This window comes from Neolamprologus brichardi, chromosome 4 (genome assembly GCF_056152115.1).
Source record: "Neolamprologus brichardi isolate AB-2024 chromosome 4, ASM5615211v1, whole genome shotgun sequence".
In the NCBI taxonomy this organism is placed as follows: domain Eukaryota; kingdom Metazoa; phylum Chordata; class Actinopteri; order Cichliformes; family Cichlidae; genus Neolamprologus; species Neolamprologus brichardi.
Genome location: NC_142107.1, coordinates 4,029,289 through 4,044,696, shown reverse-complemented (window position 1 = coordinate 4,044,696; position 15,408 = coordinate 4,029,289). Strand labels below are relative to the sequence as shown.

General features: G+C 42.9%; 1 protein-coding gene across 3 annotated transcripts; it reads left to right on the top strand.

Annotated features, from left to right (window-relative positions):
• Positions 1-784: 784 nt before the first annotated feature.
• On the top strand, positions 785-9,399 carry wipi2 (WD repeat domain, phosphoinositide interacting 2). Of its 3 annotated transcripts, XM_087839645.1 has the most exons (13): positions 785-1,037; positions 1,843-1,925; positions 2,207-2,356; positions 4,811-4,980; positions 5,094-5,190; positions 5,908-6,005; positions 7,058-7,150; positions 7,299-7,369; positions 7,479-7,592; positions 7,698-7,862; positions 8,532-8,639; positions 8,729-8,826; positions 9,052-9,399. In XM_087839645.1, exons 1-13 carry the CDS (start codon positions 964-966, stop codon positions 9,162-9,164), a joined length of 1,434 nt encoding a protein of 477 aa, XP_087695771.1. In that variant the 5' UTR covers positions 785-963; the 3' UTR covers positions 9,165-9,399. The 3 variants fall into 3 exon arrangements, with proteins under 3 accessions (XP_087695771.1, XP_006798054.1, XP_006798053.1); XM_006797991.3 differs by lacking the exon at positions 2,207-2,356 and having other exon boundaries at positions 789-1,037; positions 7,479-7,586; XM_006797990.3 differs by lacking the exon at positions 2,207-2,356 and having other exon boundaries at positions 789-1,037.
• The last annotated feature ends 6,009 nt before the right edge of the window (positions 9,400-15,408 follow it).

The following is a 15,408-nucleotide window of genomic DNA, read 5'->3' as shown; positions in this document are numbered from 1 at the left end:
CACAAAGATCTGACTATGTGAAAGTGTCAGTACATTGAGTTTTTCAAATCTCACACACATAACTTTTAGTTATTTGGAGGTTTGCTTTGCAATAGAGTTTAGAGCAGTAACTGCACTCAGTAAGAAATAAGAAGTGCAAAAATTCGTTTTAAAAAGAAGTGACAAATAAACACAAATTTTGCACATAAAATGTAGATTGCACAGGGTTCAAATTAGAAATAAACTGACTATTTATCATTTTAAAAGTTCACTATAAACTATCGTGATTTTAGGGAGGATCCTGTTGCCTCGATTGGTGATTGTTTATATATATTTAATAATTTAAAAAAGAGAATAACAAGGGGTTAAAATTTTAAACTAAATTAAAGCTAAAATAAAGATACAATATAATTTTTCATGCTGGTGTTATGAGGAGATGGGAACTGTAGAATAAATACTTGCTAGCAGCGCCTCCATTGTAGATGACTTTTACACAATGTAACGATGGGGGGCGCTGGTTCTCTGAAATCCTCAATGTACAGAGGAGTCTTCTGATAGAGTCGTGATTGGTCCTGGTTTCTGTCTCCCTATTGGCTTAAACAAGACAGAAACCGAGATACCAGTATGTTTACCGTTTTACCATAATTTTGTTTGTGGGGTTTTTTTTTGGTTTTTTTTTAATGTTTTGTTTGTGTTCATTTCATATTTTTGTTTTGTATCGTTTCCTTTTTAGAGTCCGGGGAGCTCGTTTATTAAAATCTGTCATGGCCCTTTAAAGGAACTGCACGCTGTGCGCATAACGCATGCGTATTGGGGGTGAGCAACAGCTCCTGTGGAAAACAACAACAATCGTTAGAGCAGAGCAGAGCAGAGCAGCAAACAGAGATGGTTCCGTAAAGCTCAACACTTCTGGTCCTTACCACTGTATTCAGTCCAGCTGCTGCTATTTCTACTGAAGCTTTATACGTCGATGGTGCCGAACCCATGAACCTGGCCAGTCAAAACGGAGACGCTGGCGGAAGCCAGCTGCTCTTCGCCAACTTTAACCAGGACAACACGTAAGGCAGGGCCGGGGAAAGTGGCTTGGGATCGGATGGCCTGTGCTGTGAAACTAGCTAATGCTAATTAACCCAGCTTGGACTTGTCTGGACGCCTAGCGGGGTCACAGGAATGGATTTGAAATCTCATAGATGTGGTTTTTGTCATGCTAGAAAAGACTATCAGTAGGCGTCGTGTTTTGGGTCTTTTAAACTATCCATTTACCTTTTATTTTATCAGATGCTAGCATAGCTTGCTAGCTAGCATAGTGTTTTGTGGTCCGAGGCTAACTAGCAACATGCTCGTAAATTAAGTGTGCTGTAGACGCATATTTGCTACGGGTAATTGTAATTACTTATTTAGGCTAGCTGTAGATAGAAATAGTAAAAGGCAATTCGATTTTTCTGTGTTTTGGACTCATTACTGGTGAACAGCTGGAAGACTGCTGGAAATTGTTGTAGGAAATTGTGACTCGAACTGGGTCACTGTATTTGTTTTAATATGATTAAGATAGACATGTCGAATTTAAACTCGGTCATATACTAAATTTGCCGGTGTTTGCTCTCAGCAGCAGAGGCCTGGTATTATTGAGACACAGCGTTAGTCGTGTGATCACAATCACACTGAGACCACAATGACCAATGTATCTAGGGTACGCGGAGTTAGCCGAGATCACTGAAATTAGACCGAACCCCCCTGTTTTTCATTGTGTAGACTAATACAATGTGGCTGTAACAACGACCACAGAGTACATTGTTATTCAGTGTATGTCTGTGTGACACCGTGCTTGGTCACTGCCACGCTTCCTTTCTGTGTTATGTACAGGTCCTTAGCTGTTGGCACCAAATCAGGATACAAGTTTTTCTCCCTGTCCTCTGTGGACAAATTGGAGCAGATTTATGAATGTAGTAAGTATAAACTGACCTCTGTTCTGGCTTTCTACTACCATCTACTCACCCGTTTGTGTTTGTTTTCCTCATCCAATCACTAAACAGAATGCACACACAATAGTTGCATGCAGTTAGCTGTTTTGTGTTTTGTTTTAAAGGCATGCATTTTTTTTTTTTGGTTTGTTTGTTTTTGTGAAAGTGCAACTTGGGTGTAATGGTGGTGGTAATGGTGCACGAGGCTGCATAACATGAAATTCTTTCCAGTAATTTAACCACACATGTGTATGCTAATGGCGTAGACAGAGTAGGCCCCTGTTGCGGTGGTCCTCGATGTCGCTCTTCCTTTGCCTCTGCAGTTAGTCTTCACGCCCAGGCACAGATTCCATCTGTGCTACCTATGACTGACGGCGATCTACTGCACACTGTAGAGCTGAAGCCACGTTCAACAGGTAGATAATCGGTCCATGCGGCGTAACGCGAAAAACTGCACAGGGGAAGGAGGACACTGCAAGGTTTGCCTGTTATAAAATGGCCGACTACCTTTACCAGCTGCAGGACAGAGACTCGCTGGAGAGGCTGCCAGATATACCTTTATCTAGTTGTCCAGATGTAGTTGGCCATTGAGGTATTTGCAGCACAGCAAATTTGTTTTAAGTTAGTTGGCTTTAAAGGTACTTGTCTTATAAAAACTGTTACTTCATTTCTTAATTATATTTTATGAGGTATTACTGCATTTGTTCCTGTTAGTTTGGAGTCACTATACCACTAGTGCAGTGCTTTTACTTTAAATAATTAATGAAGTATGTCTGCCCTTACTAGTATGCTTAAGCATCAACCATCCTCCTTGTATATGGACAAAGGTTACATATGATTTCTGCTGCATCCCTTTTATTCACCTATATGTTGTATTCTGACTTTTTTGCTAATTAATTTATATTTAAATACCAAAGAAGAAGACGGGAGTAGGTGATTTAAGAGAATGGGAAAGCCATTTCTACAATTTCTGAACAGCGCTCGTTCGACTCTTTCATGAAACAAAGTGTTAGAGGCTAGCTTTTTGTTTGTTTTTTGCACCCTAGATAAAAGAAGGAAAGACGTTCACACAGTCTACCTATAAAATGCAAAACTATCCACATCTATACTTCTTGAGCAAGACCAGACAGATTCCAGCCCACTCTGTATTTTTGGATCATTCCCTGGAAGTCCCTTTCTGACCACTGGAACTGTGCATGCTGCAGTTTCACCACAGACCTCAGACTTGCAAGCAGATAAACACTGACCCTTTTTCCCCTTTGTGTGTGTGTGTGTGTGAGTTGCCCTCCCTCTGCAGAGTTCTGGACTCGGAGAGATGATGTTTAGATCAGGGGTGGAATACTCCAGGCCTCTATGGCCGGTGTAGGTTTTAGATAGCACCCTGGGTCAACACACCTGAATCAAATGATTAGTTCATTACCAGGCCTCTGGAGAACTTCAGGAAGTAATTAAGCCATGTAAATCAGCTGTGTTGGGTCAAGGACACACCTGAAGCCAGCAGGACACCGGCCCTTGAGGCGCCCCCCTCCCCCGGTTTAGATGAATAGCCCTGAGTTGCATTGCATGCCAGGAGTTTTCTTCTTGGCCTCACCAAACCAATTTTCACTCGCCACGTGGACCGCTTGGCTTCCTACAGCTTGTTCCACTCTTCAAAATGAAAATAAAGTTTTAAGGATCATGATTTGAGACACTGGAGGAGATCCAACAGTATTACAGAGGCGCAGATGCAATGAGACTTAACGCGACTTCCATGGAGTGATCTAAAAATAGCAGCCACGCTGAAGATGGTCAAAGAGAGAAGGGGGGGGGGGGGGGGGGGAGCTCACCAATATCCCCAGTCCCAGAATGTTTTGCTCACATTTCATACACACTGTTACATGGTGCACATTCAGCATGGTCAGAGTTTAAAACTACGAGTAATCTGTGCAAGTAATAATTTTTTCCCCCTCCCTCTTGCTTTTGTATTTCCTCTGGCTTTGAGACAGCAACCCATACCGGCTGCTGTTGAAACCTTTTGTTTTCAAATGTCAGCCAATCAGAAGACAGCTTCCTTAAGTAGTGGTTCTCCTGTTTGTGGCATGTCCCGCTTCCACAGCTGTGCCCCATATTCCACCAATGTTATTAATCATCACTAAAACAAAGGATCCAAGCTGAGTTTTAAGTATGATAGCAGTAGAAAAACATGAATTCAGCTTTCCTTCATTTAGTAATTCTTTCAGTTATCAGTGATGCTACTGTGGTTCTTTGTTCCACTATAGGTGGATATGTATATTTTGAAGTCTGAATCACACAAAATAACTCGAGTAGAGTCAAAAAATAAAGATTTAGGGTAGACACGTTGGTGTAAATCTTTAGCTATCAAGAAAATCAGGAAGTGAAGAAGCAACAATGCGTAACTCAATTAGCTTAACTAGGAAAGGGGAAACAAGGTAGAGCTCACCACAAGGAGGAATGGGGAAATGCACTCACTGGCAGCAGATATAGGTTACTGTTTTTAACATTTGGTTTCACTTCACCGATTAAGTATTTTGAGTTATTTCTTCTGGATGGTACGGGTTACGCTAACAACAGCGTAGCACGTATTTCCTTTGTTGTATTTTTGACACTGCCCCCTGGTGACAGTAAACGGGTATGTGGGGCTGCACAGCGCTCTATGGCACCTACAGGCTACAAATGCACTATCATGCTTGGAGCTTTATTCCTTTGCTTGTCAGCTGATTATTTATTACAGTATTGTAGTTATTATGGGATGCTTTAATGTCTAAGCCCAAATTGTCAAACTGATCTAGGATCTAATCCTTTAATCACATAAGTGATTATAAAATGTCAGAGCACTGATGAAATAATAATTTTGTGTCCGTCTCCTGCAGCTGACACTGAGGATGTGTGCATTGTGGAGCGTCTGTTCTCCAGCAGCCTGGTGGCTATAGTTAGTCTGAAGGCCCCCCGGAAGCTCAAAGTCTGTCACTTCAAGAAGGGAACTGAGATCTGCAACTACTCCTATTCAAACACTATACTGGCTGTGAAGCTCAACAGACAGGTAGGCCAAAGGTCGTTTGCAGTGTTCATGAATACGAGGAGGCTTATTTGCCCTCTAATGACGACTATGTTTGCTAAGTACACACAAGTTGATGTTGCGTGGTTCCTCCGCAGAGGCTGATTGTGTGCCTGGAAGAGTCGCTCTATATTCACAACATCAGAGACATGAAAGTGCTGCACACTATTAGAGAGACTCCGCCTAACCCTTCAGGTGAGTCTGAAGAAACAGTCTATCATCATCATCATCATCATCATCATCATCATCATCATCATCATCATCATCATATAAATATGAAAATATAGTGAATGTAATATGTGCCTTTTATAAAAGTTTACCTTTTTTTCCACTTTACATGTATGTGCTTGTATTGAGCCTCATCATGAATATTTAGAAATGTACAAATCTAGTTTTGTCCTTTTCGTGTGTCAGCAAATCGGAATCATTTTAAAATGAAAGGGAAAAAATCTTGGGCTTGGGCCTCCATGACTGTGTATGTAGATCTGGACTGTAGCACAGGTTTAAAACGAATGAATAAAACTAATCAGAAGAGAATAAAGAGCTGGAGTAAAAGGACCATCTGTTCAGTTAGCCCAAGATTCATACGTAGCTATTCAAAATTTGTTTGCAGAGTACGACTCAGATTTGTGCGTAACGTGTGCTCACGCGGTTTGTGAGTGAGGCCCACTGAAAGCAGTAATATGACTTTCTCGTATCAGCTGAGAAGTGCCTCCTCTTTCATTTTCTCAGTTTATTTTGAACAGTGTTGTTTTGTCTGCCGCTCTCAACACTAAGACTTTTCATTTCTTCTCCTTTCTTTTTTTAATGTTACCGATACCATTGTTGTAGTTGGTTGTGTTGACACGTTTTGTTTTTTCTCTCCATCATTTTTTTACTGATTAGTTTGTCTTTGTGCTCGTATCTCTCCAGGATTGTGCGCCCTTTCCATCAGCAATGATAACTGTTACCTGGCATACCCAGGCAGTGCTACGATAGGAGAGGTCCAAGTGTTTGACACAGTCAACTTGGTAGGTGAACCCAGACAATGATACTTTATGTGCTCCTGTTTTTAAATAAAGCCATCATCAGGATTTATTACAATAATTTTCCGGGGCATACGCTTGCTGTGCTACAGTAGTGTTTCAGTTTCTGACGAATGTCTGCGTGGATACTCAGTCGTCCAGGTCATGGTAGCTTTGAGTGCTTGAAAAGAAATCAGCTGGATTTCTTTAGGTTTATCAAAGAGGCTTCCTCAGTTTTAAAACTACTTGGGCTGAGAGGTGTTTAACACCTAGTGGGGGTTTTCCACTAAGGGTTGTTGTTAATCATCAGCCAAGTTGTGAAAAAAGACTGGGTCATTACCATCACTGAGCACCGAAGTGTGAAACCTCTGTGAGACACTGCCCTGCCCAACCATTGTGTGGCTGCTGAGGTCTCCTGAGGCACAGTGTGAGTGCGAGCGGGGGTTGAACAGCCTGTAACAGCAGATGTAGTCGCTCTAGTCGGGGCACAGAGCCGTCTGCCTGCAGAGAGCTCTGTTGTCAGATGGAGGCAGTGCTGTTATTGGTCGGTCAGCCAGCTGCAGTGAAGAACCACAGTTATTACTTTTAAAAGCGTTGCTGGTTAATTCAGCTGTCGCTCCCTGATCTAGTCAACCAATCACCATTCAGCAATTACTTAACTCATGCGTTTCCAGCAACACATAGTGATGGAGGAGTCTTGGAGGACTGCATGGCCCCTGTGTCTGACCGGAATCACAAACATGGTTAATTGATGGTCTTTCATAGTGGACGTGGATGACCTCCTTTACTTTTCCATCTTCTCGGCCTAAAATGTGAACATTTGCATCTTTGAAAGAGCGACCTTTGTCTTTAAAGTGCAGGCTTAGAGTTGAGTCTTTTCCTCTTCAGCTGGTTCTCCTGTGTTGTGTCATGTGTTTTGTAAATTGGTGGTTTGGCTTCTCCTATATAGAGGTCTGAGTACTCCTGCAGTGTTTGTGTGTTTGGCTGTTTTTGTCTGAAGATGTTTCTGGGCCTGAAAGCAGGTTTGTAAAGTAGTTAATCTGTGTGTCGTTTTCCAGAGAGCAGCAAATATGATTCCAGCCCACGACAGCCCATTAGCGGCTCTGGCTTTCGATGCTACTGGAACTAAGCTGGCTACAGCATCAGAGAAGGTAGTTCAGCTGCTGTGCGGGACATTACCCTGTCATCTCCGCAGCTAATTTTGTTTTCCACATGAGGAAATGAGGATTTTGATTCTTGCATCCTGTAATAGTGTTGCAACTCTGTACATATTTTGTGCCTTTTTTCACTTCCTCTCAGGGTACAGTCATCCGTGTCTTCTCGATCCCAGAGGGACAGAAGCTCTTCGAGTTTCGACGAGGAGTCAAGAGGTAGACGGCTCATGCACTGCAGTTTTGATTCTTCGTAACATCTGTGCACGCTTTTGTACGTGTTTACCATCTCCTCTGTGCACGTGTGTTGCCGTGCTTGTCTCCTCAGGTGCGTGAGCATCTGTTCGCTGGCGTTCAGTATGGACAGCCTGTACCTTTCTGCCTCCAGCAACACAGAGACGGTCCACATCTTCAAATTAGAAACACAGAAGGAGAAGTATGTGTACGTAGCTGTCTGTCTTTGGATGGCTTGTTTCGTAGCCACTTATCAAGCTGCTGCTTCCTCCAACGAAAACATGCATCTCACATTCTGTACGTGTACGCTCAGGCCAGCCGAGGAGCCCACCACGTGGGGAGGTTACCTGGGGAAGGTCTTGATGGCGTCCACCACCTACCTGCCTTCCCAAGTCACGGAAATGTTTACCCAGGGGCGAGCCTTCGCCACCGTACGTCTACCCTTTTGCGGGCATAAGAATATCTGCGCCTTAGCTGTGTGAGTACACACACACAAATGCAGCACTGCGTTTGAGACATTATGAAATTGTTACTTTTCTTATCACGCCAGAGAAAGGGGGGGGAAAAAGTGAAGTAGAGTTGACTGAATTTACAATCACAGGTCATACAAATTTTCTAGCACATTTTATTTACGTTGCACTTTGATTGTAGGAAGTTTTAAAATACTGACTGATTTTAATCTTTGGTCACCTTTGACCTACTTTTTTTTTTTTTTCAATTTAAAGTTGTAGCGAGTAGTATTAATAATTAATAATAATCAATAAGTTTATACAAGGTGGTTTTCCTGAGGATGTGCAGGCTTCTGTCACTCTGCCTTTGTACCACTTTGTATGGAGAGCTGAAGTTAGTAGCATTTCCATAATAGGTCCTGAGCTTCTGACAGGCACTTAAAATAATGCAAATACTTGAGTAATGTAACATCCGCCATCTCTGCCACTCCTCATCTGTGTGCCAAGGACTCAGAGGAGGAATCTAAGAATAGGAAACTGGAAAATATTAATGAGCTTGTAGGATTCTTATTAGCTGCTTGGTATGTCACATCTGGTGCTGAAGAAGAGAAAATGCTGAAGAGGATAAATGTGATTGACGTGTTGGATTGGCTTTGTGGATCTTTCATGAATCTCCATTTTTAATTGTTAAAAATTAGGATTCAGAAGACTCCCAGGTTGCTTGTAGCAGCGGCTGATGGCTACCTGTATATGTACAACCTGGATCCACAAGAGGGGGGCGAATGCACACTAACGAAGCAGCACAGGTAACACAGCATTGGCAGATTGTGGCTCGCTTTAGCTGGTAAGGTAAATTTTGGGGAGTTAAACTGAGGATTTCCGTCTTTGGCTTCAGGTTAGACGGGAGTACCGAGCCCCCCAATGAGATCCTTGAGCAGGCGTCACATGATCGCCCACTTGTGGCCCAGACCTACAGTGCTGCTGTCTCAAAGGGTAGGTGACACAGTATTGATATCTTTCTTTCTTTTTTTCTGATTGGGGGAAAAAAAGGCAATAGGTAAATAAAAACGAATCAAAACTTTTTTTCTTTTTTGTAAAGATGGCTGTTCTGGAGCGACTATCTGTAATTAAGTTGTGCAGAAAGGCGGGACAAGTTTGGAAGTGATCGAATCAGAAGAAATCTCCTCAATGTTTGACTTGTGAACTCTTGTTTCCTAGGTTACTGTGAAGAGCAGGGCGCTGTGGGAGGGGTGGGGCTTGACGACGACCTCAGCGACCTACGCTTAGAGGAAGACAACGAGCAACCGCCGCTCATCCTCGAGACCGAGTGACTGGACTGATGGCTGTACCCACCGATCAGAGGGCTCCTCTGGTGCTGCTAGAGACACGTGACCCCGAAAGGGGCGTGGACAGGATCAAAGATAGAGGCGGGGAGGGGGGAGTGTCTTTGTTTTTCTTTTAAAGTGTTCAAGAGCCTGTCTGCCAGTTTGTTCATGCATCCGTCCGTTCACATACATGTCTTCTTTTTTCTTTTTCTTTTTTCCTTCCCCCCCCCCCCCCCCCCCCCCCCTTCCCTCCTGCGCTCCCTTTTCCCTCAGTTTAGCCTGAGCAGGCCAAACTGAAGCTTTGCATGTACATGTGCCAAAAGCTCAAGTGTGAAAATGAGTATCTGAGAGTGTGAGTGTCATTTAAAAAATAAAAAATGTAGCTGTGTCTCTGTTGAAGACACTCTCACACACACAGCGAGCCCTGTGTGTGTGAGTAGAAACTGATTGTGTAAGTGCCTCTCTGCCCCCGCTGTGATGGCTTTCTTGTGTTTGAGAGGGGCGACCTCTTTTCATTGGCTGAATAAAATCTTCTTTCACTTGTTCAATCTTAATCGAGGGTGTGTGCTGTCTTTTCTGACCCCTTCCCCTCTCTCTCGCACACACACACTCTCTTGTACACTGTCCTGCAGAGGGCGGGCATCAGTCTAAGGTTTTTGGCATGAGGCAGAGGTGTTGACAAATATATGTGTGTGTTTGTTTGCTTGCGTGCGTGTGTGTCCTCGGGCATGTACATTAGCAAACCATCTAGTCATGAGCTTTTACACCTGCCCCTGCTCACTTTACCTCATTCAAACAAGGGGCTCAGTGGACCTTCTCCTGCTCTCTCCTCCCTGTCCTCAGGCCTGCAGTCATTGGTTAATTTTTAAACTATCAATCTTGGGGTTTTTTTAAACTACATAGCTAATCATAACCAATGATGTGTCATGCGTATGAAAACATGCATGGTGTTGTTGATGTGGTACTGTGTCCATACATCTAAGCGGTGGTTGGTGATGATCGACGAAGAAAGGCAGGAAGCTCGCCGGTCTCCTCTTAACAACTCATCCTACTGTATCTTACTCTGTACATTATTAGATGTGGCGAGATATCACTGTGTCACGCAGGGATAGTGAGTATTTGGCCAACGAGCAAGCTGGGCATCGTCATTCGATTGTGATCTGGAGGTCGGGCTGAGCCTCATCATCTGGTCCGGGATGCTGCATGATTCCCCAAATAATCCTTTTCAGTGTGTGAAGCCACCAAGTAAGGATTAGATGTGGGAGTTTGGAGTGTCGGGCATTTTCTAATGATTTTGTATAAAATGTGAAACATTCATCTGAAACTAAAATAAATCCATGTTGATGTATAAAGTTAAGTGCCTTTTGTTCTTGTTGCACTGGCATCTTGCATTCATTATAAAGAGCATCTTAGGCCAACTGAATGGGAGGATGTGTTAGCCAGCATCACAGCTACTGGAGCAATAGAAGTCAGGTAAAATCCTGTTTTTAAGCATCGGAGTTTTATGCTTTTAGGTGTTACCACATAATTTCAGACATCCTCTATCCTACACTGTAATATTACTATAATATGTATGTGAAAGAATGACTCCTGTTAAGCAGAAACCTTTGACCCACAGACCAGAACGTTCGCCCGAGTGAGAGCAGTGTGCTGTAACATAACATCGCATCTAAAAAAAAGACATGCCTCCCATCTCAGTTTTATGCCCTTCCTACTAAAAGAGCATGGGAATGTGTGCGTGCTCTGTACATGTCAGCGCTGACTTCATGTGGGACTCGAGCCCTGCCCGTGTAGGTGAAAAATAATTTTTAGCTTTCCATTGCACAACCACATGTGGCTTTGTTTTTTATAGTACCCCATGTTGCTCATATGTGATGTGGGTTCCCCTTTCCAACTGCCTCAGTCAGAATATGCTTCTTTTCTTTTCTTTTTTTGGGGAGGGGGGTAATGCCAAGAGCCATATTGTCAAAGTTATCCTGACAGTACAAAAGCAATACTTACACCCTTACTTTTTCCACATGACATAGCAGCCAGGTGCTGAAAATCAAATGCACTTCATTAACTGATCATCGGCAAGTGTGAGCACCTATAAAAGGAGACTTTTTGGCACTGTGTGTTAATACAATGCCACGAACTTGAACTTCAAAGTAGTCCAGAGTTAAATATTATGCAGTGGGACGATGAGCTGAAGAACAGCAGCAAATCTACAACAGGATGGTGCTGCAATGGTCCAGTGAAAGTCCAGACCTCAACCTGATCAAAATGTTATGGTGAGACCTTCAGAGAGCTGTGCATGAACAAAGGCTCCAAAACCTCATTTTTTTCTGTATTATCGTAGGCACCTTGACGCAACTGTTGTTGTAATTTGGTGCTATATAAATGAAATTGAACTGAATACATTTCATGTAATATTTCAGGACGTGAAGGACCCATTTGTCAGAATCTTTTGTAGACACTTTAAACGCTACCACTTTAAAGGAAAGTCGACCAAATCTGAATCACCTTCAAGGAAAAAATAAATAAATACAATAAGATACAAATTTTCTGCTACTAGAGTAATAATGTACTCAAGAACTTGCTTCATTGCAGCTTATTGAACTTTGCAGCAGGTCACACACACTCACACGCAAGGGTGGACTCTATCCTTGACGTGAGACCACAGCTTTAGCCACTCCTTCCTCGAGGGCTTAAGCACCAACGATGAGATGATATAAATCACATTCCCCATGTACAGAAGAACATTTCAAACATTTTTCTGCTATGTTAATCGACAATACAGGATCTAAAAGTTTTGCAAAACTTTAAGAGCAACAACCAACAACCAAAGCCCCAAACCCAATGTTCCACAAAAACACATACAGTACATTTATGGCACATCAGCAAAAACATCAACAGCATGCAGGCTATTTCCTAAGACTACACTGATTAAGACTATCAGTGATGTTAAAGACTCTTGATAGTTTAAGACCTTGTTCACCACTTCCTGTCAGGGTCATCTCTGCCATTTCAGCCTGTTCCTCAGCCTCATCCAGGTCATGGACGGTCTTCATGTATTTAAACAGGCTGCTGTTGGCCTGCTATTCTTACAGAAACACACAAATTAGCTTGCCAGCTCCAGCCAGCACCAACCTTCTTCCACCTGAAAACACACACACACACACACACACACACACACACACACTGTGTCTGCTTTCTTTCACTCATGTCACATGTCAAATCTTAAACCTTTCTAAATAACATCATAATATTTTTTAAAACACTGGGAAAATATGGCACATCCTCAACTTCCAGTGAAGCTTCAGCCTCCTCCAGAGTCATCTGCAGCTCCTCTTTCTCCACCTCCACGTTCTTCTTGGCTTGTGGACGCTGCGGCCTCCCTCCCCAAGCTGACAGTCAACTCCTTGATCTCCTCTGAAAGGAAATGGCACAGAAATAAAAAAACAACAACAGTTAACACAGAGGATTATATTTTCCTTTCTTCAAATGCTTGCAAGTTATGATCAGCTGTAACTGGACAAGTTAGAAAGCACCTGAGAGGGTTTTGTTCTCCTTGCAGACAGTCATCAAGTGATCCTGGCTCTCCGTTTCCAGCATGTAGATCTCCATCATGTAGGAACGACTCTCCGTCTGGCTGTTCTCGAGTTCCTTCTGGCTCCACTCGGCTGCCATCTTATCGAAAACTCCCGGCTTCTTATCCAGAGCTGCCGCGTTGGACTGCTTACACAAAGGCAGACATAGCAAACTCAGTTAGTTAGATTCATTATTATTATTAATTGTTGCTGATATATCATTACAGAAAACATTATTATAATAAAGAAGTGCATTATCCACACAAAAGGTGAGGATAACTGGATCAGAAATTAGTTGGGTAACTAAGTTTCTAAGTAATAGCTTTGAATAATCAGACGTTCCAGCATTGCTCTTGTTTCCGGTGCTGTTGAAAACACTTTGCTTGTTTATTGGAATTTTGCCTCTTGACTGCTCTCTGCTGGATTTGTTTGTTAACAGCTAACCTCATGTGCATGACCTCTTCTGTGTAATAGCCTCTGGTGCTTCTGTGTCCTGTCCTGCCTTGTTTATTACAGCTAGTCTAAAACATTAAGCAATATTAAGGCATCATTCGGGGCTGTACACATTGAGATTTTGTTTTTGTGCTTGTGTACGTTCTCTAGGTCTATAGTGAAGTCCTCCATCTCTCCCTGCAACCTCTGCTTGACCTTTTCCAGGCTGGCAGCTCTGGCCTGAGCCGCCTCTGCTGCCTCCTCAGCCTCCTGGAGATGCACTGCAAGTTTGGGCCTGGGAGAGAGTGGGAGGAAAGAACCAGAGTGGAATTTAAATTAAAATTTTATCACTGTCATGATTCATAAGACTCTTTTTTTTTTTTTTAATTCTTTTGAACCTACTTGGTCTCCTCCAGCTCCTCGGTGCGGCGTATGGCGTCTCATACTTGCTCCTCCATGTGGTGACGTCAGCAGTGAGCTTGGACACAAGACGCTGGATCTCCCCACGGGATTCTAACTCCTCATCCGTCAGTTGTAGATGTTATGTTTATCTGAGGTCTGATTGTCATTATTTTAGGAGGCAAATGCATGATGCATCCAGCTCAACAAGGAACAGTAACACATGCATCCGCATTCTCACCAGTCAGATGGATTTTGGCAGCACCGAGCTCTGTCTGAGTGCGCTCCATCTCAGCCAGGCGAGCGTTTGCCTCCGACACGCTGTCCTCCACTTTGTGGGCATGGGCCTCAGAGTTCATCTATAAGAGTGGCTGAGCGTCTATGTTTGTGGCTGTTTTATTTTGAAAGAGTTAAGCACACAAGAGTCTAAAGATCTAGCTTTGCTTTCTGAGCAGCTTTCACGGTGACGTTGAGATCTCTCGCTTCTTCCGGTCTGTCACTGAGGTCCACCAGATCTCGTGACAGCTCTGCTCTCTGCTTCTCTACCTAACAGGAAAACAACTTGACTCTCTAGCTGTAGCATAATGTCACACGTCTGTGTATTTTTACTTGAATTCATATGCGTAGTGGTCAGGTATGTATCACGTTTGGACTGAAATAGACTCTCAAAGATGAAACTGCTAGGTAAAGCTGTGGTACAAGCTGTCCGTGTACCTTGGCTCTCATGGCTCGTTCAGCTTCCAGCTCCTCCTCCAGCTCCTCGATGCGTCCCTGAAAGAGGATAGAAAACGAATCAACGCGTGCATAAGCACTCACAGCAAAAACCTTGCGTCTTTAAAGCCAGACTATTAATCATCACTGCTCTTTATCCTCTTTTGCTTCTCACTTTCCTATTTCCACATTTTCACATTGCAATGCTTCTTTGCTCCCATCATTGTAATTTTAGCCATCCGGTTAGCTTTCGTTTGCTTTCACCAAGCTTTAATCTTTTTTTCTCTTCACTTCCAATAAAAGTTCACTTTTATCAGTGTATTTATTAGAATTTACCCTGTAGCGTGAAGATGCTATGATTCTTTTAGGAGTGACCAGGATGGACAGGATTACATCAGAGAGACGGCTCCGGTTGAGGTTTAGAAGAAGGTTTGGACATGTGCAGAGGACAGATAGTGGATATGCGTAACAGATGAGGATGCTAGGGATGGGGTGAGACGGAGGCAGATGATGTGTGGCTCACCCTAACGGGAGCAGCCAAAAGAAAATGAACAATCCTCCAACTGTTGGTAAGACATTTAATGGATGAATAGAAATTTAAGCTTCATGATGATGCCGTCAGAGAGGTCAGATGACCACCAGACTCAGAGTGTTGGAACTTTCTGTGTAAACAATAGACCAACCAGTACAGCCATCTGTGCTGCTAAAAATAATTTACAATTGTAGTTCAGGTTTTGCATAAATAGCATCTACAACTGCTAAAGTGTGCATCTTATACGGTGCTTCTGATACCCTGTTAGCCCTGACAGAAGAAGGAACAGTTTCAAATAACCCTTATTAAGAATATAGTGAAAATAAAAAGCTATCGTAGTTTCACCAACCTGGTGTTCTTTGAGTTTCTGGGTGAGCGTGGTGCTGAGAGCTTGCTCATCCTCCTCCTTCTAGTTCGTGTTGATAATTTCAAAGTCTCTCCTTTAAACACACAACAAACGGACACAGCAGAACATGAAACAGGATCCATTTCCACTGACAGTTTGTAGATAACAGGAACATACACAGATATATGTAGAAATGGTGTAAACTTTCTTCTTCTTCTATGTTATACTTACAGATGAGGTCAATATGATGAGACAAAAAGC